This window comes from Musca autumnalis, unplaced genomic scaffold (genome assembly GCF_047663935.1).
Source record: "Musca autumnalis isolate F117 unplaced genomic scaffold, ASM4766393v1 scaffold_1, whole genome shotgun sequence".
In the NCBI taxonomy this organism is placed as follows: Eukaryota; Metazoa; Arthropoda; class Insecta; order Diptera; family Muscidae; genus Musca; species Musca autumnalis.
Genome location: NW_027411644.1, coordinates 22936456 through 22962960, shown reverse-complemented (window position 1 = coordinate 22962960; position 26505 = coordinate 22936456). Strand labels below are relative to the sequence as shown.

Sequence of the window (26505 nt, the reverse complement as noted above, 5' to 3'; positions counted from 1 at the left end):
GAGTAAAAAAATATTAACACGGTTGCCGGCGTCTGATTGGCTGATACGCCGACTTTGACATTTGTTCCAGTTTTTTTGACGTATTTTCCATTTTTCCATGATGAAATAATAAGGTGGCGTAAAATGACCAGATGATTGGTTTCAATCTGTCAAATTTGTTGTTATTGTGAATAAATTGTATGAAAACGTAAACAAACATTTTGACATATTGAAGAGTTTTTGGCCGAAACAGAGTTGTATTTGTGCTACTTACGTGACCTGTTAAATAGATCTTGCATTTTTCCGTTCCCGAACTATTTCAAAAAACTTTATGTGAGAAAAATTTTTTGCAGTTCTCTCTTTTACGAGTTTTACTATTAAAAAGTACGGGAACGAAGCTAGTATTATTTTTTTCAAGTCTTTTTTTAATACAATCTAGTTTATTTAAAAGATTACTAATACCATATATAAGCATTATACAATAGCTCTGTTCCAGAACTAAAAAGTTTTTAGAATTTTTACCACTTTTGCACATTTTGCGTTCCCGTACACAAAATTTATATTAAAATCGTTTACGACTTTTACAACTTTTACGACTTTTACCACTTTATAAAGTACGGGAACAGGCCAAATTACTCCACATAAAACAACATTTGTCTTTATCCTTTCCTAATCAATAATATTTTGATTTCCTACAATAATATTTTGAAAAATTTACATGGATAAATAAGTATCCAGTTACTATTAGTCGTGTTCCTTTACGTGACTGAGGTTACCAGTTTTTACCACTTCTAAACCGCTTACTTTCAAAAGCATACAATTTATATGATAGCAGTTTACCACTTTTACCATTTCTTGCCACTGTTACCATTTTTAAAAGTAAAGGAACAAAGCTATTGTGAAAAAGGTTTTCATAGCACGGACCTTCTTAGTATATTACCACCAGCGGACACAAAAGCTTTCAAAAATAACAAAACAACAACCACAGCAATTTTACAATTCTGAGAGAACACAGAAGAGAAGAAGGAGCGCATCATTTATTTGCAAGAAAATTTAATTGTGCATCATTATTTTATTGTGGCTTGTGCATTGCCTGTAAGCTTGGAAAAACTATATACGGAATTATTTTATTGAAAGGAAATATTTAAAGAAATTCAGAAAAATGTCTCAGGTTGATCAAGTAAGTTGGAAAATATGCGAATATCCTCTTAAACAGAGACAAACTAACCCCATTTAATTTTTTGCAATATCTATTTTCCCCCCTTTTCATGTTATCCTGACACAGAAACGAGCATTCAATAAATTAAAACACGACTTGGAACCCTGGAGAAATGTTATCGTACACATCGATTCATTGTTGGTGTGGGAGAAAAATTTCTATCCGGCAATTATTTTTGCTGCGATTAGCATTTTCTTCGTAGCTTTGTGGGCCATGGATTTGTCGATAATCACTCTTGCTGCGCTAGCCGGCCTTTTGGGTGTGCTCTTTGATTTCATATATCCAACGATATCAAAGTTGCTCTTCAACGCCGATCAATGGAGTGGCAAACAGGAGGCTCAATTTGAAAATGTTGTAACCCAGTTGTGTGATATGAAGTTTTTACTTCTCGGATGGTATGAATATTTGTTTGCCAACAAGGAAAAGAAATCGACAGTGGTAAGTGGATAACAAAAAACGAAAAAATGAGTTCATTTAGTTATCAAAGTTATGTATTTAATATAGGACACTATATTATGGGGTACAGTTTAAAAACTGAATGACTAATTTCGTCACGAAAATTGTAAGGAATTTTTGTTATGTCCCAAAACGTGATTATTGGTATTGTGATGGCTTATTTGATGCGAAACCTTTTATAGACAGTCTGACGCCAGAATCTCTTCCCCTCTTGCGGTTAGTGTAGGCGTTGTCTTCCACTTAAGAGATGTGATTGCTTTGCATTCGCATATTTTGTTGCTTTTTAAGATATCTATTTTTCATAAAGTACTAGGCTACCACTCTGTGGACAGCTCGTAGAGTCTAGGCTCTTCTAATATAGACTATATGGCCCCCTTTGCGTCGTATACTATGGAGTAGATGGCCCTTTGGGTCGTCTACTATAGAGTAGATGGCCCTTTGGGTCGTCTACTATAGAGTAGATGGCCCTTTGGGTCGTCTACTATAGAGTAGATGGCCCTTTGGGTCGTCTACTATAGAGTAGATGGCCCTTTGGGTCGTCTACTATAGAGTAGATAGCCCTTTGGGTCGTCTACTATAGAGTAGATGGCCCTTTGGGTCGTCTACTATAGAGTAGATGGCCCTTTGGGTCGTCTACTATAGAGTAGATGGCCCTTTGGGTCGTCTACTATAGAGTAGATGGCCCTTTGGCTCGTCTACTATAGAGTAGATGGCCCTTTGGCTCGTCTACTATAGAGTAGATGGCCCTTTGGGTCGTCTACTATAGAGTAGATGGCCCTTTTGGTCGTCTACTATAGAGTAGATGGCCCTTTGGGTCGTCTACTATAGAGTAGATGACCCTTTGGGTCGTCTACTATAGAGTAGATGACCCTTTGGGTCGTCTACTATAGAGTAGATGACCCTTTGGGTCGTCTACTATAGAGTAGATGGCCCTTTGGGTCGTCTACTATAGAGTAGATGGCCGTTTGGGTCGTCTACTATAGAGTAGATGGCCCTTTGGGTCGTCTACTATAGAGTAGATGGCCCTTTGGGTCGTCTACTATAGAGTAGATGGCCCTTTGGGTCGTCTACTATAGAGTAGATGGCCCTTTGGGTCGTCTACTATAGAGTAGATGGCCCTTTGGGTCGTCTACTATAGAGTAGATGGCCCTTTGGGTCGTCTACTATAGAGTAGATGGCCCTTTGGGTCGTCTACTATAGAGTAGATGGCCCTTTGGGTCGTCTACTATAGAGTAGATGGCCCTTTGGGTCGTCTACTATAGAGTAGATGGCCCTTTGGGTCGTCTACTATAGAGTAGATGGCCCTTTGGGTCGTCTACTATAGAGTAGATGGCCCTTTGGGTCGTCTACTATAGAGTAGATGGCCCTTTGGGTCGTCTACTATAGAGTAGATGGCCCTTTGGGTCGTCTACTATAGAGTAGATGGCCCTTTGGGTCGTCTACTATAGAGTAGATGGCCCTTTGGGTCGTCTACTATAGAGTAGATGGCCCTTTGGGTCGTCTTCTATAGAGTAGATGGCCCTTTGGGTCGTCTACTATAGAGTAGATGGCCCTTTGGGTCGTCTACTATAGAGTAGATGGCCCTTTGGTTCGTCTACTATAGAGTAGATGGCCCTTCGGGTCGTCTACTATAGAGTAGATGGCCCTTCGGGTCGTCTACTATAGAGTACATGGCCCTTTGGGTCGTCTACTATAGAGTAGATGGCCCTTTGGGTCGTCTACTATAGAGTAGATGGCCCTTTGGGTCGTCTACTATAGAGTAGATGGCCCTTTGGGTCGTCTACTATAGAGTAGATGGCCCTTTGGGTCGTCTACTATAGAGTAGATGGCCCTTTGGGTCGTCTACTATAGAGTAGATGGCCCTTTGGGTCGTCTACTATAGAGTAGATGGCCCTTCGGGTCGTCTACTATAGAGTAGATGGCCCTTCGGGTCGTCTACTATAGAGTAGATGGCCCTTCGGGTCGTCTACTATAGAGTAGATGGCCCTTCGGGTCGTCTACTATAGAGTAGATGGCCCTCTGGGTCGTCTACTATAGAGTAGATGGCCCTCTGGGTCGTCTACTATAGAGTAGATGGCCCTCTGGGTGGTCTACTATAGAGTAGATGGCCCTTTGGGTCGTCTACTATAGAGTAGATGGCCCCTTGGTTCGTCTACTATAGAGTAGATGGTCCTTTGGGTCGTCTACTATAGAGTAGATGGTCCTTTGGGTCGTCTACTATAGAGTAGATGGCCCTTCGGGTCGTCTACTATAGAGTAGATGGCCCTTCGGGTCGTCTACTATAGAGTAGATGGCCCTTCGGGTCGTCTACTATAGAGTAGATGGCCCTTCGGGTCGTCTACTATAGAGTAGATGGCCCTTCGGGTCGTCTACTATAGAGTAGATGGCCCTTCGGGTCGTCTACTATAGAGTAGATGGCCCTTCGGGTCGTCTACTATAGAGTAGATGGCCCTTCGGGTCGTCTACTATAGAGTAGATGGCCCTTCGGGTCGTCTACTATAGAGTAGATGGCCCTTCGGGTCGTCTACTATAGAGTAGATGACCCTTTGGGTCGTCTACTATAGAGTAGATGGCTCTTTGGGTCGTCTACTATAGAGTAGATGGCCCTTTGGGTCGTCTACTATAGAGTAGATGGCCCTTTGGGTCGTCTACTATAGAGTAGATGGCCCTTTGGGTCGTCTACTATAGAGTAGATGGCCCTTTGGTTCGTCTAATATAGAGTAGATGGCCCTTTGGGTCGTCTACTATAGAGTAGATGGCCCTTTGGGTCGTCTACTATAGAGTAGATGGCCCTTTGGGTCGTCTACTATAGAGTAGATGGCCCTTTGGGTCGTCTACTATAGAGTAGATGGCCCTTTGGGTCGTCTACTATAGAGTAGATGGCCCTTTGGGTCGTCTACTATAGAGTAGATGGCCCTTTGGGTTGTCTACTATAGAGTAGATGGCCCTTTGGGTCGTCTACTATAGAGTAGATGGCCCTTTGGGTCGTCTACTATAGAGTAGATGGCCCTTTGGGTCGTCTACTATAGAGTAGATGGCCCTTTGGTTCGTCTACTATAGAGTAGATGGCCCTTTGGGTCGTCTACTATAGAGTAGATGGCGCTTTGGGTCGTCTACTATAGAGTAGATGGCCCTTTGGGTCGTCTACTATAGAGTAGATGGCCCTTTGGGTCGTCTACTATAGAGTAGATGGCCCTTTGGGTCGTCTACTATAGAGTAGATAACCCGTTGGGTCGTCTAATATAGAGTGAATGGTCCCTTGATTCGAAGAATTTTGGGTAGTCGCTAACATCCCACATTGATCCATTCCTAACGGCTGCTTTAAAATAATAATACAACTTTTGCCCTTTAATTTGTTTCAGTTTGTCATCGTAATGAGCGTTGTTCTGCTCACACTTGCCTGGATTGGCGCCATCTTTAACAACCTACTTCTCATGTATTTCGTCATCTTGGGATTGGCCATGTATCCTGGTATCCAAGAAAAAGGAGTCTTGAATAAATTCAAGGAGAGATTTGGTTGTCTTGTCAGCTCTAATATGGAAAAGATACGAGAGGTAACCAAGAAGCAAGACTAAGCAAAAATTCCAATGAAAAACGAAAAATAATTTACAAAACAAAGTATTTAAATATAAACATACACAAATATGTAATTTATTCTTTGATATTTCTTTAGGATAATTAGAAATTATTCCTTTTTATTTGTAAAAGCATTTCATGACAAAAAAAATTGTAAACTGATGGATATGAAATACAAAAGTATGAATATCTCGTGTGAGAATAAAAATGGTCGACCAAAGCATTAAATAAGTATTTCAAAACAAAAACAAACAAAAAACCAAATATGCTATTACTATACTATAATTATAATATTAAATTTAATCTCATCATTGTCATAGAAGTAAACCACAAAAAAACAACAACAAACAACCAACTAAAGCACAACACAACAAAAACGTATTGCATTTCTAAGTCACCACCTACCTCTTTGTCTTCTTGGCTTTTCATCCTTCATTAAATTGTATTTGCTTTCTAAAAAAAAAACATTAATACTGTTGAAATATCACATCATTTCTCTTTGTAGTCTCCGTAGTGTTTTAAAACACGTTTTGTAGTATTTAAGTTTTATTTTCGATTTAATTACATCACCCCATGGTATAAGTAAAGAGGTAGATTTAAATGAAGAAAATCTATAGAACCCTTGTTTTTCTTGAATTCCTAAAACTTCAAAATAAAAGCAACATGTGTGTTTGTTTACAATGCATTTTTTGAGCATTTTATAAAAAACGTGAAAAATGAATGAAGAGTTAAGTTTTCTAAACATAATCGAGTTGTGAATATGATAAACTGATTGTTTCAATGCAAATCTCACCAATTTCTTCCACACAAATGGTCTAAAAACAATTTTAAAAATCATTGAATTCGATTCATGGTATAAGTAAAGAGGTAGATTTAAATGAAAAAAATCTATAGAACCCTTGTTTTTCTTGAATTCCTAAAACTTCAAAATAAAAGCAACAAGTGAGTTTGTTTACAATGCATTTTTTGAGCATTTTATAAAAAACGAGAAAAATGAATGAAGAGTTATGTTTTCTCCACATAATCGAATTGTGAATAGATCAACTGATTGTTTCAATGCAAATCTCACCAATCTCTTCCATACAAATGGTCTAAAAACAATTTTAACAATCATTGAATTCGATTGTTTTTAAAATTATTTGGCATATTATTCAAACACCACACACACATACACATTCTGTTTATATTGTTTTGAAGTTTTAGGCATACTCGAATGAAAAAATTTAAATTGACATAAAGCTTTGGCTAACCTTTCTTATTAAACCATGCATCACCCGATTTTATTAATTTATTATAACAAAAACGAATCTCAGAATTTATTCATTGAAGAATAAGAATTTTGAAATAAAAAACAACACAAATTATTTAAAAAATAATTTTAAAATATTGTAGTAAAATTTGTATTGTATTGTGCATACAAACAATGAACAAAGTAAAACGCTTTGTGTATTCTTCAAAAGGGAGTGATTGAACTATCGAAATTATCATTATACAATTTTTGCATTTTTAAACTATGTATATCCGTGAGTTTCCCCACTCTTTCCATTAAGTTGAAACGGGAGAGAGACAAAACTCACTAGGATTTTATTCAGAATAAGAAATTATTATTTAGATACATAAGAACAGCCATGGAAAAACTTTTAATAAATATGTTCTTGTTCAAAATCTTCCCTTGAAGATATTTTTTTCGCCAACATCCGTACGAAAAATTTTTATAAAACATTTGGTATGATCGTTTTTTTAATTATCACCAAAGCCATTAAATTATTTTCCTCCCAAAACCCAAACATGGTTATAAGCATGCCTATAAACTCTTTAAAAAACACATAAAATATTTAAAATAATTTAATAAAAATAAAATTTATTAAATAAAACAAAACACAAGTATATTTTATTGGGGTTTCCTATAGGTCCTTCAAACTATTTTTATTATTTTCAATAATGTTTTTTCTTATACAATTTACATGCCCTCTTAGATGAAAATGATGCACTATCATGTTCTTCCTCTTGAACGTGAACGATCACGTTGTTTTTTACTTTTCTTGCTTTTGTGTTTTTTATTATATTTTTTTTTTGGCGTTCTAAAAATGTAAATGATCCACCATAATTATTTGCAAAATATTGGTGCACATTGTCTGGGTTAATGTGGATATCGGATGGCAAAGTCAGGTTGTTGTGCCTTACTTTTGCTAAAGCCATTTTCCTTTGAATATTACCCTTTTCTCCAACATTATCCCTTACAAAATTGAGAACATTTTCTGTTTTACTGCTTCGCCCCGGGTAATGTAGAAAATTCTGCTTTTCATGGGAGGGAATGTAAATCAATTGGGGATAACGATGTTTGCTAAACTCATAGGGTATGTAATTCTTATGGCCATTTATGTAGTAGGTTTCAACTTGATAATCTATGGCACACCACTGGGCGATTTTTTCATAATTATAACTTCGTCCATTATAAGGTACTTGGAAATCTTGCAATTCGATAATTACCAAAATATTACTCTTTGAATCCCCGAGCAACTCATTGTAATTTTTGTGAACACAAATCTTGAGATACTGCTCGTCCTCCTCCTCCTCATCGTTTTTTCTTTCCACAATAGGCTGGGAGACGAGCAAACCTCCTGCCATTACGACTTAGTCGTATCAAAGTGTATATACCCTCCTTAGCCTAAAGGCTGAGGGTATAACAAGTAAGAAAAGTCTATAGTCGGACGGAGCCGACCATGGGATACCCTATCACTATCCCTGGACAATCGCTCTCCATGGTACTTCTTTTCAATGATTGTGAAAATTTAATTATCAAATATCAGAGATGTATGGGCCGATTCCGTACAGCGAGGCGAGTCGTGTCGCGTTGCCAGTTGCAATTTTTCCATTACGTATGGCAAAAGTCGCACGACGACGTCAAATTTTGTCGCCGTAATGTTCATTTTCCGGCGACAACAAATTAGCTGTCGCCGTTCATTTTTACTAACGAATAAAAATAAAATAATAAAAAAAATAAAAATAACTTGTTATCGACGATTATTTTCTATCGCTGTACGTAGTGCATTTTTTAAATTTTGTCACAGAGACGATAGACGACGCGACATGACTCGCCTCGCTGTACGGAATCGGCCCAGTAATGTATAATAATTATGACCAAAACCAAAAAGTTATCTAGCATGACAAAGACATTTTTGTAGCAGGAAAGGAAAATTTAGTTCACACAAACTAAAATGTAATGAACCAACTTATCCAAAATGCTTACTTCATGTTGTTTCAGCCGGTATTTTGCACGTATTTCAAACACAGTTCACACCAAATATATATATATATATTTTTTTTTTCGTTTTTAGTTCAGCAATTAATTATGAAGATGATGAGGGTTCGTCCTCTTCCGCTGGTTTTAATATGCAAAATATGCCATCAATCTCATCATAATCAAAAAAACCGTACACGGAGGAGGATTTTAAACTTGCCATATTTTTATGCAACGAAGACCTGGAAGCCCCTACAGAAGTAGCATACACATTAAACATACCATACCGAACGTTAATGCACAATCTTTATCTGGATGAAAATGGACCCTATGCAAACACCGAAATGATAAAAAATCTTAAGAAGCCCAGACCAAAAAAATGTTTAGAAAGGTATAAATTTAATTATAATGAAAATAAAAATCGAGTTAAAGAAATAAGGAAAAAAAAATAAGAAAAAGTTTTTGCATTAAAAAAAAAAACAAACAATAAGTTATGACTCATTTGTTGCAAACAACGGGCTTGACAATTTGTAGTTTTTAATTGTATTATTTAATTCTGGTCAAAAAAATTCTAGTCGCACAATATGAATTATTTTCTCAAAAGCTTTTTGCTTTTTGTTTTTATTTTTTTTTTTTCACATTATATTATTATTTGCATTTGTTTTTCATTATTTTTATGTTTTTGTAAATAATTAATAAATTTCATTTAATCACATTAATCAAAAGAAGCACATATTTATATTGAGTTGCATGGCAACGAAGATAATTTGGCTATTTTATTTGGTTCTGGCATTGGTCAAGTAAGTCAACAAAAGAGACTTATTTCTAGTTGCTCCCTCTTTCAGGCAGAAATTCCGTATGATCTATATGTAACTAAACATTCCAATTACGCGTATGATTTCGTTAGAAGGCTAGACTTGTCTGTTTGGACTGATATCGCGCGACAGTTGGTGGAGACGGGACTATGTTTAAGGTATGTAATGTTATAACTTAATAAAAAATTGGACAATAGCAACAACTCTTTTATTGAACTTTCTGGAAAGCATGGAATACTGCAAGAATTCGCAAATGCATTACGGGAGACATTGCAAGCGAAAATATGGGATGTTCAAATTCCGTCTCCTGGAAGTGGCCATAATGGCGGCGAACCTTGGAGAAATGTTATCGTACACATCGATTCATTGTTGGTGTGGGAGAAAAATTTCTATCCGGCAATTATTTTTGCTGCGATTAGCATTTTCTTTTTAGCTTTGTGGGCCATGGATTTATCGATAATCACTCTTGCTGCGCTAGCCGGCCTTTTGGGTGTGCTCTTTGATTTCATATATCCAACGATATCAATGTTGCTCTTCAACGCCGATCAATGGAGTGGCAAACAGGAGGCGCAATTTGAAAATGTTGTAACCCAGTTGTGTGATATGAAGTTTTTACTTCTCGGATGGTATGAATATTTGTTTGCCAACAAGGAAAAGAAATCGACAGTGGTAAGTGGATAACAAAAAACGAAAAAAATGAGTTCATTTAGTTATCAAAGTTATGTATTTAATATAGGACACAATATTATGGGGTACAGCTTAAAAACTGAATGACTAATTTCGTCACGAAAATTGTAAGGAATTTTTGTTATGTCCCAAAACGTGATTATTGTATTGTGATGACTTATTTGATGCGAAACCTTTTATAGACAGTCTGACGCTAGAATCTCTTCACCTCTTGCGGTTAGTGTAGGCGTTGTCTTCTACTTAAGAGATGTGATTGCTTTGCATTTGCATATTTTGTTGCTTTTTAAGATATCTATTTTTCGTAAAGTACTAGGCTACCACTCTGTGGACAGCTCGTAGAGTCTAGGCTCTTCTGATGTAGGCTATATGGCCCCTATGTTCTGCTGCAATGGGCAAATGGCCACTACGGTCATCTAATATATGGCTCCTAGGATATTCTACTATAGAACAGATGTCCCCTAGGATATTCTACTATAGAGCAGATCGCCCTTAAAGTCGTATACTATAAAGTATATGGTAAAATCCAAATTTCCTTTACAATTACATAGAAAAAAAATTAAAAACTTTTTTGGCGAGCACATCCGCCATTTTTGGTACATGTGTTACGAAAAAAATCGTGGTTTCAAATCTGTTCGCGTTCATTGGATGCTGCACTTAAAAGTTATATGCGGTTTTACTCTCTTTTAAAGAAAAAATATTTAAAAATTCCTATTGTGTTGTAATAAGAACATGTATATATGAATCGTTAGCAGCATTTGATATCTTTCCGTAGATGCTAAAATAGTTGCTAAAATTATTTTTATTTTCGCGGAAAATCAAGAAATATTGAAGAAATCTTGGAATAAATTTTATTTATTCTAAATCAGAGTCCAAAAAAATCTCTAAAAAATAATTTAAAAATACGTACAGAATCTAGACAACGCGTAAAAAAATGTGAGACCAAAATTATAAAGATCCCGTTTATAACTTGCATATTACAGCACCAACAAAGAACGGAAACGTATTGTTGGAAAATATATTGAAAAATATATTTTTGGTTAAATACAAAAAATTTGAAAAATAAATGTTGGGAGTTATTCTATTAGTTCGCTAAATTTCGATCCAAATCCTGAAGTATTTTGCTTAAACTTCTACGAGAAAAGTAATTAGTCATCGTGAAAGTATAATTGCTTTCTGTGATAAGCAATAGAAATAAGAAGTAGAGAGTAATATTGAAATTACAATCAAAGAAAAAACATAGAAGTTAAAAACCGTATAATTCGCGAATTGGTTTAAATCGGTTGAGGTGCATGTGCTTTTCGGATACAGGGAGTCCATGTCTACCAATATGCATGGATTTTCTCATGTTTCATCCAGCAGCCAAAGTGTGCCATCAGTTGCATCTTACTATTCAAAAAACCTTCAAGTGGGCAAAAATTACGCGATGAGCATATGATTATAAGGTGCATCCGATTTCAATGTCCGCCTATTAAAAATACGTCAATATAAATGATTTTAGACAGACTCGTCAAGAACTGCGGATGTGCCACCACATCCTATTTTGGGATAAATAGGGATATTACTCCCGAATCTTTGTAATTTGTGACACACCTTTTTGGCAAATATTATAATCGCGTATAAAGGATTACATTTATGTAAAAATAATCAAAGAAAATCGCGGTTCAATTCGCGGTATTTTCAAAATATATTTTTGCAGAATTTACTACTTTCAAGGTATCTATATCTGGCGTTTTAGTGGATGGATTCGAACGCGAAAGGTCTTATTAGATCCGGCACGTAAAAAAACTAAAATCACGCGGGGTTCAGGGGTACCTGTACGACAGTTGTGAATTTTAAAGCCAAAAAATAGGTTTTTTCAGAAAATTTACGCACCAAATTTTGGCCTTTGGACTCCTATTACTAGGAAGCTGTACGGAGCACACTCATGAGATATACATCGAACGACGTAGAATTGCGAGTTCTACAATCCTGTAACTAGTTTGAAAATATTATCCAGTTGCACCATCTAATTATAAGAAAAATTCAAAAAACCCAGATTTCAAAACTTCAAAATGTCAGCATCGACTTTAGGGGGATGCAGTGTATATATCGAAAAGTCATACATTAGAACCATGTTGCCCAAGGAGCATTCTTCAATTCTTTCTTTAAACTCAGGTCTGAATTTTCCGTGGTTTGACCAGAAATCAAGAAAGAACACAAAAAAACTTGTAAACTTCAACACATTTTTACCCATTTTTTAATATTACCACCAACGCAGCTTCCACGAAAATTATTTGTTAAGGTCCATATTATGAGATCGTGGCTAAAACACTTCAATTAATATAAATATATTCATATTGTGTAAAATATATTGACAGTTCGCAACATATTAAATGGTGAACCTCAACTTCAACGATTGTAAAACATTTTTGAATATTACCATATGACCCCTTATGTCGTCTACTATGGAGTAGATTGCCCTTTGGGTCGTCTACTATAGGGTAGATAGCACTTTGGGTCGTTTAATAAAGAGTAGATGGCTCTTTGGGTCGTCTACTACGTAGCAGATGGCCTCTTGAGTTGTCTACTATGGAGTAGATGGTCCCATGGGTCGTCTACTATAGGTAGATGGCCCTTAGGCTCGTCTACTATAGAGTAGATGGCCCTTTGGGTCGTCTACTATAGAGTAGATGGCCCTATGGGTCGTCTACTATAGAGTATATGGCCCTTTGGGTCGTATACTATAGAGTAGATGGCCCTTTGGGTCGTATACTATAGAGTAGATGGCCCTTTGGGTCGTCTACTATAGAGTAGATGGCCCTTTGGGTCGTCTACTATAGAGTAGATGGCCCTTTGGGTCGTCTACTATAGAGTAGATGGCCCTTTGGGTCGTCTACTATAGAGTAGATGGCCCTTTGGGTCGTCTACTATAGAGTAGATGGCCCTTTGGGTCGTCTACTATAGAGTAGATGGCCCTTTGGGTCGTCTACTATAGAGTAGATGGCCCTTTGGGTCGTCTACTATAGAGTAGATGGCCCTTTGGGTCGTCTACTATAGAGTAGATGGCCCTTTGGGTCGTCTACTATAGAGTAGATGGCCCTTTGGGTCGTCTACTATAGAGTAGATGGCCCTTTGGGTCGTCTACTATAGAGTAGATGGCCCTTTGGGTCGTCTACTATAGAGTAGATGGCCCTTTGGGTCGTCTACTATAGAGTAGATGGCCCTTTGGGTCGTCTACTATAGAGTAGATGGCCCTTTGGGTCGTCTACTATAGAGTAGATGGCCCTTTGGGTCGTCTACTATAGAGTAGATGGCCCTTTGGGTCGTCTACTATAGAGTAGATGGCCCTTTGGGTCGTCTACTATAGAGTAGATGGCCCTTTGGGTCGTCTACTATAGAGTAGATGGCCCTTTGGGTCGTCTACTATAGAGTAGATGGCCCTTTGGGTCGTCTAATATAGAGTAAATGGCCCCTTGATTCGAAGAATTTTGGGTATTCGCTAACATCCCACATTGATCCATTCCTAACGGCTGCTTTAAAATAATAATACAACTATTTCCCTTTAATTTGTTTCAGTTTGTCATCGTAATGAGCGTTGTTCTGCTCACACTTGCCTGGATTGGCGCCATCTTTAACAACCTACTTCTCATGTATTTCGTCATCTTGGGATTGGCCATGTATCCTGGTATCCAAGAAAAAGGAGTCTTGAATAAATTCAAGGAGAGATTTGGTTGTCTTGTCAGCTCTAATATGGAAAAGATACGAGAGGTAACCAAGAAGCAAGACTAAGCAAAAATTCCAATGAAAAACGAAAAATAATTTACAAAACAAAGTATTTAAATATAAACATACACAAATATGTAATTTATTCTTTGATATTTCTTTAGGATAATTAGAAATTATTCCTTTTTATTTGTAAAAGCATTTCATGACAAAAAAAATTGTAAACTGATGGATATGAAATACAAAAGTATGAATATCTCGTGTGAGAATAAAAATGGTCGACCAAAGCATTAAATAAGTATTTCAAAACAAAAACAAACAAAAAACCAAATATGCTATTACTATACTATAATTATAATATTAAATTTAATCTCATCATTGTCATAGAAGTAAACCACAAAAAACAACAACAAACAACCAACTAAAGCACAACACAACAAAAACGTATTGCATTTCTAAGTCACCACCTACCTCTTTGTCTTCTTGGCTTTTCATCCTTCATTAAATTGTATTTGCTTTCTAAAAAAAACATTAATACTGATGAAATATCACATCATTTTTCTTTGTAGTCTCCGTAGTGATTTAAAACATGTTTTGTAGTATTTAAGTTTTATTTTCGTTTTAATTACATCACCCAATTTTATTAATTTATTATAACAAAAACGAATCTCAGAATTTATTCATTGAAGAATAAGAATTTTGAAATAAAAAACAACACAAATTATTTAAAAAATAATTTTAAAATATTGTAGTAAAATTGGTAAAGTGCATACAAACAAGTAAAAAAGGGAAATGAACAAAGTAATACGCTTTGTGTATTCTTCAAAAGGGAGTGATTGAACTATCGAAATATATCCGTAAGTTTCCCCACTCTTTCCATTAAGTTGAAACGGGAGAGAGACAAAACTCAATAGGATTTTATTCAGAATAAGGAATTATTATTTAGATACATAAGAACATCCATGGAAAAACTTTTAATAAATATGTTCTTGTTCAAAATCTTCCCTTGAAGATATTTTTTTCGCCAACATCCGTACGAAAAAATTGTATAAAACATTTGGTATGACCGTTTTTTTTAATTATCACCAAAGCCATTAAATTATTTTCCTCCCAAAACCCAAACATGGTTATAAGCATGCCTATAAACTCTTTAAAAACACATAAAATATTTAAAATAATTTAATAAAAATAAAATTTATTAAATAAAACAAAACACGAGTATATTTTATTGGGGTTTCCTATAGGTCCTTCAAACTATTTTTATTATTTTCAATAATGTTTTTTCTAATACAATTTACATGCCCTCTTAGATGAAAATGATGCACTATCATCTTCTTCCTCTTGAACGTGAACGATCACGTTGTTTTTTACTTTTCTTGCTTTTGTGTTTTTTATTATATTTTTCTTCTTCGGAATCACTTGAAGAATCAGATGTTGAAGTATCCTCAGAATCACTAGATTCTTTATGTTTTGATTTACTTTTCTTTGACTTTTTGGATTTCTTTTCAGATTTTTTCTTCTTTTTGCTCGACTTTTTATGCTTTGAATAGTTTTCACTATCATCGGAGTCTGAATCCTCTGATGCTTTTGTTTTCTTTCTATGGGTTTTTTCTTCATAATCTCTACGCTTTTGTCTGGTTGAGTCCTCATCATTTTTATCATCTCTATCTTTGCGACGATCTCTGTCGTTATCATAACGTTCAGTGTTGTAACGGTCATCTTCTCTCTCCCTTCTATAATCACGTTCTCGTTCATCTCGACGATTGTTTCTTTTATCATCTTCACTACGATTAGTAGTTTTTCTATCATCATCTCTGTATTCATCATTTTTACTGCTTCTTTCTTTGCCATTTCCGTAATTGTCTCTTCTGTGATTCCTGTCCTCATCCTGTTCTTGATACTTTTCTTTCCGGTTACTTCTTTCTTTATCTCTTGAATCTGGTTTATAGTCCTTATTGCCTCCTTCTTTATATTTATCATTATTCCGAGAAGATTCATGTGATCTGGTATTGTCATCTCTTCGATTTATCCTGTGATCTCTCTCCAGGATTTCTTCTTTCATATCCCTAGGACTTCCACGATCCTTTCTATCATAACCTCTTTCCAATCGTCCTTCTTTTTCATATCTCGAGCTCTTTTGTTGTTTTCTGTCATCATAATCTCTTTCCAATCGTCCTTCTTTTTCATATCTCGAGCTCCTTTGGTGTTTTCTGTCATCGTAATCTCTTTCCATGTGTTTTTCTTTTTCATATTTTGGGCTCTTCCTATCTTTTCTGTTATCGTAATCCCGTTCTTCTTTTATTTTCCTTGAACTCTTTCGTTCATCTTCATCCGATGAAATTTCTTGGACGTCTTTGCCGTTCTGAATACTTTTCTTGTCTTCAGTTTTCTCCTCCTTGATAATAATTTGCCCAAATTCATTTTCCTTTCTTTTGTACTCTTCATATTTACTAGAATCTGCAAAGAAAGAAGTTTATTAAATATCGTATAAAGCTTAGATAGATAGCTCATCTTAACTTACTTATACATTTGCCATATTGCGCATATTCCTTGCGTGACACTGGTTGACACAAAAACTCATTGAATGCCTCCTTGGCGCCTCCAATAGCCATTTTAACAATAACCCTACCAGCATGATCATCAAACCCCTCAATTTGACCATAAAGATCTTTGTGCTTACCTCCCAAAATCCTAACATAAGCATTTCGTTTTATTTCCAAAACTTCATTTGACTCAGGTGCAACTAGAAGCGGTTTAGCCTTCAGTGCCTTATCAGCCCCCAAACCCATACCTTTGGGTCTTACCATAGGCATATCATCAACAGGCGGTCCTCCTTTAGTGGGTTTTGGAGGTTCTGTCCAACCCATCCCTCTCAATAAGGCTTTACCAAAATCCTCTATGGGTATATTTTCATAATCATCCAGAGATGATTCTTTAGCACCCTCCAATGGCAAATCATTGGGATGTACAACAGGTAATGTAAGATTGGTATCAGAATTTAAGGTGCCATTTGCATAGAGCTCGGCCAACAGTTCCTTGGCGGCTCTTTTTTCTAAATCTTCTGGTTCATTTCCTTTATTGTCTTCCTCAGTAGAGGGTTGTTTATTTTCAGTTTGCGCAACTTCTTCCGGCTCATCTTCTCCAAATAGAACTGCTCGTCGTTTCATTAAACTGGCCAATGCAGATGAGGTTTTATGTGGCCCCTTTAGGGGAATAATAAGGGGTGCCTCTTCCTGCTTCTCCCTAGAAATATGTTAAAAGACTATTTAATTTGTAAATCTTTTGTAAAAACTTTGTCTTTACTTACTCCACAAGCTTGATTTCCTGACCTTCCAAACATTTTATTAACTCCACTTCTGGCTTCGGGGCGGGTTTGTTTACATTCAAGTTCACCTTTTTATTTATTTTACTGAAGCCGAAGGATATCTTCTTTGTTGGCTCCATTGTGTTTATTAAGTTTATTAAGCTCCACTGTTTTTATTTTATTATATTTAATAAATGTCATGGCACAAATAGCCAGGTACATACATCAGCCCAGGTGATCGAACTTTAACTGTCAAAATAAGATGTTATAAATCAAATTCTTCAAATTCTCATACAAAAACAAAACAAATGTTGACATTTAAAGTGTACAACAACAACGTTTTTGTTGTTTCTGTTTCGTATGCATATGATAAATGTCAATGAAAACGTTTAGGATAGGAATACATAGATCGATGATTAACTGATTGCTAGGGATACATAAGCCGACTTTTTGTGTTCGCTCCAAATTAGCCCTGCGTCATGGCAGAACTACCAGGTAGTGGTATCACACCAGCTGATCGAATATGAAAAGTCAAATCCGTTTATAAAAAAATTATTTTTGTTGTAATTTCCCCAACAACATTAAGAAAGTTTTGACATAACATATTCAAAATTTTACGATGCCACTACCTGGGTAATTGTGCCATGCCCTGCGTTCACACATGAAAGGACAGTTGACTTCATGTATTGATTGTCAAAATCCCAAAACTTACCTGTGATACTTATGGGTACTTTACACGATATGTTTTTTACATATGAGTTGTCACTTCTCCCATACAAAATGTATATGCAAAGTGACAACTCATATGTAAAAAACATATCGTGTAAAGTACCCATCATGGTAGAATCATTACAAGGTAGGGCATAGCAAACAGCTGATTACAATTTTTTCTATTGGTTTGCTTATTCTGTCAAATCAATATACAAAAATTGTGTATGTATGTGTATGGTTTTGAAAAATATGACAAAATATTTTATACATAATAAAATTCAGTCGAAATGAAAATTGATATTACAACATTTATTATTTATATTTATTACAACATTGTGATGAAACAAACTTTTGAACATATACAGATGACTCTGTAAAGAAAATTTAGCCTCCCATTCATTTTTCGCGTCTTTAGTTAATGATAAAAAATATCAAATAAACAGTACAACCTGTTGCATATTCAGTTATATTAATTCTGACAGAATAAGCAAATACACCCAGGCCTTGTTTTTCACAATTTTTTCGAACCTGACCTACCTTCCAAATTATTGTACCATGGTACCCATTAGGCGTCCCTACAACTACAAAAACAGTTGTAAAATTATGAATGAAAATCATCGATTTCTTTTTGTCTTCCCTTCACTTATTTTGCTTTTGTTCAGGTTCTTTTGTTTTCAACACATTACAATTATTATCTCACACATTTTTACAAACGTCTAGGCATTTACACCAGACAATTTGTCTTTGTTAACAAAAATATTCGGTTGAGTTAACGAATGTGCTGACTTATGCTTGGTTTACATTTACGAAATCCACTCGATTTCAGCTGTCAATTCCTTTGCGTATATGTCAAATGAAAACTCATCTGTATTTAATTTGACGTTTAAGCAATGAAATTTACAGTTGAAAACGAATGGAATTCATAAATGTAAACTAATAGTAATGCATGGTTTACATTTACGAAATCCACTCTATTTCAACTGTGTGTACGGTTACACTAGAGTTTTTTGCCGTTTTAACCCACTTCGAGGGGATTTATTTGACGTTTGCGCTATGGAATTGACATTTAAAATCCAAACTCACTGGGTTAATCCGGTTCAGTGTAATGAAATCTCATCTGAAATCTATTGGATTTCATTTGACGTTTATACAAAGGAACTGACAGTTGAAATCGAGTGGATTTTGTAAATGTAAACCAAGTACTAACATTACTATTACCCAGCAAAAAGTTTGCATCCGTGGATGCAGTTAAATCACTAGAACAATTGCCGCTGGAGTACATCTTTTCCTATGAATTTTACAAGAGAGCGCGCAGCTAGGATGCACTCCATTTTGCTTCCACGGCACACATCTAGGATGAACTCCATTTTCGATCCAAATCATAGCCTTTGATGTAGTGTTTTGGATTGAATTTAAAGGCACTCTTCGGATTGCATTTTTAATCAGTCCAAAGATGCAATTAAAATGCAAGCGATTGCGAAATATCCCAAAATAAATAAAATGCATTTAATATTTGTGTAAAACAAGAACACAAAGAACTTTATTATATAAACACAAATAAAAAAGTTTCCAATAAATTCAATCACATTTGAGTTTATTTTCTCCGTTCTCCAATTAATCCAAGCGCAACTGATTTTGCTTCATCATCCTAAAGGTTTTTTTATGTTGCCTTCCCATCACTAGTTCAGCTTTCGACATGGATTCCAACTCCATTAAAAATTTCCGTCTCGGAATTACAGCAAAAATGTTCGCAACTTAAGTTGTTATTTCTTTATTTTATAATAAATTCTTCGAAATGTATACACTCTTTGGCCTGTTCCCGTAGTTTATAAAGTGGTTAAAGTTGTAAAAGTCGTAAACGATTTTCATATAAATTTTGTGTACGGGAACGCAAAATGTGTAAAAGTGGTAAAAATTGTAAAAACTTTTTAGTTCTGGAACAGAACTCTTGTTTATCTTTTGAAGAAATGTGTAGGGATCAACCAACTGTTTTTTTCTGTAGGGATCTCTACAGCAACTGCTTATAAAATGTATCTAACGGAGTGCATTTTTCATAACTCTGTTGGACTACATCGAAAGAAGTTGTGAAATCATAACTCCAATTGCACAACTTCCAAAATTTTTTGCTGGGTATGTATGTAAACCAATGTTATGCTAAGTTTACATTCACGAAATCCACTCGATTTCAACTGTAAAGGCCAAAACAGAATCAGTCGTCACTTGCTTTGTTGGCTTTCCAAATGCCAAATTATGGGGTTTCTACACGGTATGTTTTATACATAACGACTGTCACTTTTTACAAATCTGAATTTTGTACACGTGGTGTGAACCATACAGAAATTTCAACGTATGAAAGTGTTATGTGCATACATATGTATATTTTTCGAATAGAACGCGCTCTATTCTCGTCTGTACAACCAATGGTAAACAGCTGTTTTGTTTGTACGCGATATAAATAAAGAAAACAACAGAAAACGAATGAAAAATAAAAGTTTGCCGTGCAGAAGGAATTACATATGGTCGAAAAAAAAAATGACAGATGCTATGCATGAATATGTAAAAAACATACCGTGTAGAAACCCCATTACAAAGGAATGCCAAAGCCTCCTAAAGGGGAACGCAGGCGGATTTGCAAAGAGGCTCTGGCATTCCTTTCATGGTTTAATAAGAAAGGTTAGCCAAAGCTCCCTCACAATTTAAATTTTTTCATTCGACTATTCCTAAAACGTCAAAACAATATACACAATCTTTGTATGTGTGTGTGCTGTTTGAATAATATGCCAAACAATTTTAAAAACAATCAAATTCAATGGTTTTTAAATTCGTGTTTAGAATATTAGTATGGAAGAAATTTGTCAGCTTATCATTGAAACAAACATATTATCATATCCGAAACTCGATTATGTGGAGAAACCTTGGCCCTTCATTCATTTTTCGTGTTTTTTTATAAAATGCTCAATAATGGTATTGTAAACAAACCCACTTGTTGCTTTTGTGTTTACCAATTTTGATGTTTTAGGAATTCAGGAAAAACAAGGGTTTTATAGATTTTTTTCATTTAAACCTACCTCTTTACTTATACCATGATTCCTTTATAATTTTACATTTGTGGAAGCAAGCAAAGCAAGCGACGATTGATTCTGTTCTGGCCTTTATATATTCGACGTAGGATTGACAATGGATTTATTATATATTATATGTAAGACCCGGTCCACACTAGCGTGAATTTCATTAAAAAATTTCATGAAATTAGGTGTTCTTAAATCGATTTCCTCACTACAGCAATTTTATGATTTTACTCTACCATGGAGGTCGATCTAGAGACGCATAATTTCATGCAATTTTTTCAATGAAATCACTCTAGTGTGGACCGGGACTAAATGTACTTTTAAATCCGGTTATATTCAAACCATGGCACAATTACCAAGGTAGTGGTATCGTAAAATTTTGAATATGTTATGTCAAAAATTTTTTTTATGTTGTTGGGGAAATTACAGCAAAATTTTTTTATAAAGGGATTTGACTTTTCATATTCGAACAGCTGGGGATTATAAAGTAAATAAATATCAAATGAAAAATATTGTAAAGAAAATATGTTTCATTTCATATTTTCATAGAACTATAGTACGTTTAGACTATAGTGGATTTAGCAAATCCAGTCGATTGAAGTTGTCATTTTCATACAATATATGTGTGTATAGTCTAAATGCCGCTGCAAATAGGGCGCGTTGAACGTTGCGTTACAACCACATGAAAACTTCAAAAACACTTACACATTTTTCATGTGGTTGTTGTTTTCAACGCGCAACGCGTCGCACAATGGACCGTATGTATTTGGCCCATTACAGGCGTTTTAGAATCCATTGGTCTGTTCCTTTACGTGCCTGAGGTTACCACATGGTACAATAATTCTTAGGTAGGCCACAGCTAACAGCTGATTACAATTTTTTTTTGTTATGGCTTAATCTGTCAAAACCGTGTTGACATGCAGAGTTGATATTTATTATTGATCAAAAAATTCAACTCTGTTTTGTTTTCATTTCAACATTTCGTTCTTCTTCTTCTTTGTTTACTCATCCGTTATCATTCATCAAAACAATTTTGACGTTTTACGCCATATCAACAGGGTTGTATTTTTTTGGCGATTCTCATACCTGGCCTACCTATGAATTATTGTACCATGGGTTACCATTTCTTACCATTATTAACCTGTAAAGTGTTCCCTAAGTCCCAATTTACATTAGGCGAGTTTACTTGCGGCAATTGTCAGTTTGTAGGTGAGAGAGGGGGCTGAGAGGCAAAGGGTTACCATATGCCTCACCTCTCTCTCCATCAAACTGACAATTGCCGCAAGTAAACTCGCCTAATGTAAATTGGGACTTACTTTTAATAGCATACAATTTATATGATAGCAGTTTACCACTTTTACCATTTTCTGCCACTGTTACCATTTTTAAAAGTAAACCCTGCGTTTTCGAATGACAGGATAGTTGACTTATTGTATTGATTGTCAAAATCCTAAAACTTGCCTGTGTGACGTAAGCTGAAAACACATACAACGTTTGGGTAAAGTTTTGTGTCGTTTTGGGAGTTTTTACACTGTTGAGCATGATGCCGAAAAAATCAAATTCATTTGAAATATATGCCGACAAAGAGATAAACGCTGGACTTTGGTATCCGCGTCCCCCTGTTGTTGTTGTTTTTTCTCAACGCCCAACACAAAACTTTACTCAAACGTTGTATGTGTTTTCAGCTTTACGTTTTATGTTTCCATTGTGCTTCACATTTGAATATTCTCGAAATGTCAAAATTACTGTTCAGTGTACGGCTACGATGTAAACATAACCTAAAACACTCACGTCATTTTCAAGTGATTTTTGCAATAGAGGGGCACCGCGAAGCAGATCTCACACAAAGCACGAGTTTTTGATTGTTTTACGGATTTTGTCAAATAATTTTCAATAAAAAATGTTCGGTGGATCACAGCCCATATTGGTTTTAAGTAAGTTTTTGTGCAATTTTCTTTTATATTCGGCAAATTTTAATGAATATTTTATGTTTTAGGCCAAAATACAAAAAGAGAGTCTGGCCGCAAAGTGCAGCTGGAAAACATAAATGCCGGAAAGGTAAGTTTAGTGTGTGTGTGCATGTGTGTGTGGGTTTGCCTCAAGTGACTCATGTGAAGAATTTAAACGATATGAATGATGACCATCTGTTCTTTGATTTTATTAATTTGATTATAATTTCTTTAATTTTAGGCCATTGCTGATGTTATCCGCACTTGTTTGGGCCCACAGGCCATGTTGAAAATGTTGATGGATCCTATGGGTGGCATTGTTATGACCAATGATGGTAATGCCATTTTGCGTGAGATCACTGTACAACATCCCGCTGCCAAGAGCATGATTGAAATTGCCCGCACCCAAGATGAGGAAGTAGGTGATGGCACCACATCTGTCATTGTTTTGGCTGGTGAAATGTTGGCTGCTGCCGAGCCTTTCTTGCAACAACAAATCCATCCCACAGTCATTATTCGGGCCTACCGTGAAGCCTTGGAAGATATTATTAAACATTTGCAAACAGATTTGAGTACCGTTTTGGATGTTAATAATAAGGAACAAATGGCTGAGGTAGTGAAGTCTTGTGTTGGAACCAAATTCATTGGCAAGTGGTCTGATTTGGCTGTTAATATTGCCTTGGATGCGGTAAAGACTGTTACATTGACTGAAAATGGCCGTTTGGAGGTTGATATTAAGCGGTAAGTTAAAACGGAAAGGAAGGAAAATTAAATAATTTTAGGAACAAGACGGGAAAACGAGCGCACACCCGATTTTTTTGAAATTTTTACCACGGTAGGTTTCGTCGTCCTGAACACAAAAAGTCCATACTTCCCGAGATATAGGCCACAAAAAGTCCATACTTCCCGAGATATAGGCCACTAAAGTTCCAAATTTTCTTTTAAATTATAATTTTCTTTTGCAATAGTCGGCCTTCGGCCGGGGATTTAAGACTTTCCCCTATGGACAGGGGCAAATCTAGGGAACGGGAACAAAAATTTATTTTAAATTATAAATTTTTCCCTAATTAGCCGGCCTTCGGCCAGGGATTTAAGACTTTCACCTATGGACAAGTGCAAATCTAGGGAACGGGCACAAAATTTTCTTTTAAATTAATTTTTTTCTAAATAGCCGGCCTTCGGCCGGTGACTTAAGACTTTCACCTATGGACAAGTGCAAATCTAGGGAATGGAAACAAAACTTTATTTTATATTATTAATTTTTCTCTAATTAGCCGGCCTTCGGCCGCATATTTTTGGAACTTTAAAGGCCTATATCTCGGGAAGTATGGACTTCCCAGAGATGGTATATATATTTTTGTGTTCAGGACGACGAGACCTACCTGTGGGTGTGCGCTCGTATTCCCGACTTATGCCCAATTTTAAAACAATGTTCTGATTTTTAGTTACGCCAAAGTAGAAAAGATTCCCGGTGGTTCAATTGATGAGTCATGTGTCTTGAAGGGAGTCATGATCAACAAGGATGTTACCCACCCCAAAATGCGTCGTTATATTGAAAATCCTCGCATTGTCTTGTTGGACTGCTCATTGGAATACAAAAAGGGCGAAAGTCAAACAAATGTTGAAATTGTGGGCGAACAAGATTTTACCCGCATGTTGCAGATTGAAGAAGAATTTGTCCAACGCATTTGTGCCGATATTATTGCCCTGAAACCTGATGTTGTCTTTACCGAAAAGGGTGTTTCTGATTTGGCTCAACACTACCTGTTGAAGGCTGGTATTACTGCTGTTAGACGTTTGCGTAAGACCGATAATTTGCGTATTGCCCGTGCCTGTGGTGCCACAATTGTCAATCGTACCGAAGAATTGACTGAAAAGGATGTCGGTACTGGAGCTGGTCTCTTTGAAATTAAGAAAATTGGTGATGAGTACTTCACCTTCATTACTCAGTGCAAGGATCCCAAGGCTTGTACCATTCTGTTGAGAGGTGCCTCCAAGGATATTCTCAATGAAACTGAACGTAACTTGCAGGATGCTTTGCATGTTGCACGCAACTTGGTGATTGAACCACGTTTGGTGCCCGGAGGTGGTGCCATTGAAATGGCTTTGTCACAACTTTTGACTCGCAAGCAATTGAAGGGTCCCTACACTGCTGTTGCCGAGGCTTTGGAAATTATTCCCCGTACTTTGGCACAAAACTGTGGTGCCAACACCATTCGTACACTTACCGCCTTGAGAGCGAAGCATGCCTCCCACTCGGGTGAAGGTGTTTGCACCTGGGGTATTGATGGTGAATCTGGTGAAATTGTTGATATGAATGTCAAGGGTATTTGGGAGCCATTGGCTGTTAAAATGCAAACTTACAAAACCGCTGTTGAGACTGCCATTCTTTTGCTGAGAATTGATGATATTGTATCTGGTTCCAAGAAGAAGGGTGGCAATGAACCCACTGCGCCTGCAGCTGCCGCCGCTGGTATGGAATAAACATCTCCATAAAACACACACTTTATCCATTAATTTTAATAACGTATTTAACTATCGTATACAAAACTTCTTTGTTTTTGCTGTAACTTTTACATTATTTCACATTAATCATACACTGCACACATTCATGAAGAAGATCTAATTGAACAAAGTCACCTGCATTTACTTGAATGTAAAACAAATTGCTTTATGAAACAACAGCCTATATATAATCATAGAATCTATTAAGGCTTAAAAAATCACAATTATTTTCGATGTTTTGTTGCTCCTCCACCTCTCCGGGTACGCAGACCCAAACAACTTCTCATTAACATTTATAATAAAAAAAATTAAAAGAAAAAAAAATAAATAAAGAAAGTTTCATTTAGTCAAATAGAAGAATTGTAGATAAAGTAGAATAAGGGAATTCTGTAACTAATGCAACATTTTAAATGAAATGTGTAAAGGTTGTCACCCTGGTGCAATAGATCTTTTGGCGATGTCTTCAACAAAAAGTCATCTTGACGAGGTCGCCCTCTGCAGATAGAGGACAGGATGACGTCAGAAAGTCTAGCTACTGGATGCCCATCCAGAAGGTATTTTACCTACAGAAAATTTCTACAGAGAGTCTTGTATGTAGAACGAAGTCCTTATGATGAGAGATATACATATGATTTTCTGTAGATATAGTTTATAGAAGAAGACCCTCTGGAGAATCCTTGTATACGTAGAAGCAATACTGCAACGAAAGGATGCCATTGTTGTTGTTGTAACAGTTTGGCTGTCTCGTTTTCCCTGAAATGATTCATAAGATGGTGGTATGAATTAAGTTTGTACGTGTGCCGGTACTGTGTGGAGGGTGATTTGTGTGGATGGATTAGGTTGTTATGTGTGTGGATGTTTGTGAGGGTTAGTTGGGATGTGATTGGGATTGTGCTGACGGGATTAGGCTGGGAGCTGCAGGAAATTAGCCTACTGGCTTTAACCACAGATCTATGGGGCGTAGGTCTGTGGGTTGTGATGGGCATGCAAAAATATGTTTCGTGTCGTGCGGTCCTTGTCTGCAATGAGGGCAGATATCTTCCACTCCTGGCATGATTATAGCCTGATAGGAATTTAGGATGGTTGACCAGCCTGATCTGAGCTGCGCTAAGGAACGTTCCTGGGCAAGGAACGTTCGACCTCTGCTACCGCTGGTGGTTGACGGTTAAGGACGCGATTTGATTCATATTCGTTTACGGCTTGCTGGACTGCTTGAGTATGAATCTGTTTAAGCGATGCAACTAGTGACAGTCGGTCGATGTCAGGTGGAATGACATCCTGGATGTCTGGGCT

The 26505-nt window shown here is 36.3% G+C and overlaps 4 protein-coding genes across 6 annotated transcripts in view; 3 read left to right on the top strand and 1 right to left on the bottom strand.

Moving 5' to 3' along the window:
* Positions 1–959: 959 nt before the first annotated feature.
* LOC141394911 (ADP-ribosylation factor-like protein 6-interacting protein 1) lies at positions 960–7109 on the top strand. The gene is made up of 3 exons (XM_073970077.1): positions 960–1159; positions 1265–1636; positions 5017–7109. Exons 1-3 carry the CDS (start codon positions 1142–1144, stop codon positions 5227–5229), a joined length of 603 nt encoding a protein of 200 aa, XP_073826178.1. The 5' UTR covers positions 960–1141; the 3' UTR covers positions 5230–7109.
* A 1074-nt stretch (positions 7110–8183) lies between these two features.
* On the top strand, positions 8184–14408 carry LOC141394902 (ADP-ribosylation factor-like protein 6-interacting protein 1). Of its 2 annotated transcripts, none has more exons than XM_073970058.1 (5): positions 8184–8498; positions 8569–8862; positions 9317–9444; positions 9515–9955; positions 13529–14408. In XM_073970058.1, exons 3-5 carry the CDS (start codon positions 9436–9438, stop codon positions 13739–13741), a joined length of 663 nt encoding a protein of 220 aa, XP_073826159.1. In that variant the 5' UTR covers positions 8184–8498; positions 8569–8862; positions 9317–9435; the 3' UTR covers positions 13742–14408. The 2 variants fall into 2 exon arrangements, with proteins under 2 accessions (XP_073826159.1, XP_073826165.1); XM_073970064.1 differs by having other exon boundaries at positions 8276–8450.
* A 490-nt stretch (positions 14409–14898) lies between these two features.
* The window catches only part of LOC141394836 (uncharacterized), a 149845-nt gene continuing 138238 nt past the window's right edge, over positions 14899–26505 (bottom strand). Inside the window, exons 2-4 of one of the 2 annotated variants that reach the window (XM_073969813.1) lie at positions 16983–17228; positions 16197–16918; positions 14899–16132 (exon numbers count right to left, since the gene is read on the bottom strand). In XM_073969813.1, the coding sequence (XP_073825914.1) occupies positions 15003–16132; positions 16197–16918; positions 16983–17119 (1989 nt within the window). In that variant the 5' untranslated portion in view covers positions 17120–17228 and the 3' untranslated portion in view covers positions 14899–15002. Of the gene's footprint in view, positions 16133–16196; positions 16919–16982; positions 17398–26505 lie in introns of those variants that run through there. The other variant, XM_073969802.1, reaches the window with a different exon arrangement.
* On the top strand, positions 22483–25548 carry CCT3 (chaperonin containing TCP1 subunit 3). Its single transcript, XM_073969521.1, has 4 exons — positions 22483–22692; positions 22755–22816; positions 22949–23448; positions 24153–25548. Exons 1-4 carry the CDS (start codon positions 22659–22661, stop codon positions 25189–25191), a joined length of 1635 nt encoding a protein of 544 aa, XP_073825622.1. The 5' UTR covers positions 22483–22658; the 3' UTR covers positions 25192–25548.

Coding starts and splice junctions, on each gene's coding strand:
- LOC141394911 (XM_073970077.1), top strand. Junction 1,637..5,016: donor AGGAAAAGAAATCGACAGTG/GTAAGTGGATAA, acceptor AATTTGTTTCAG/TTTGTCATCGTAATGAGCGT.
- LOC141394902 (XM_073970058.1), top strand. Junction 9,956..13,528: donor AGGAAAAGAAATCGACAGTG/GTAAGTGGATAA, acceptor AATTTGTTTCAG/TTTGTCATCGTAATGAGCGT.
- CCT3 (XM_073969521.1), top strand. CDS start 22,659: ATGTTCGGTGGATCACAGCCCATATTGGTTTTAA. Junction 22,693..22,754: donor ACAGCCCATATTGGTTTTAA/GTAAGTTTTTGT, acceptor TTTATGTTTTAG/GCCAAAATACAAAAAGAGAG. Junction 22,817..22,948: donor AAAACATAAATGCCGGAAAG/GTAAGTTTAGTG, acceptor CTTTAATTTTAG/GCCATTGCTGATGTTATCCG.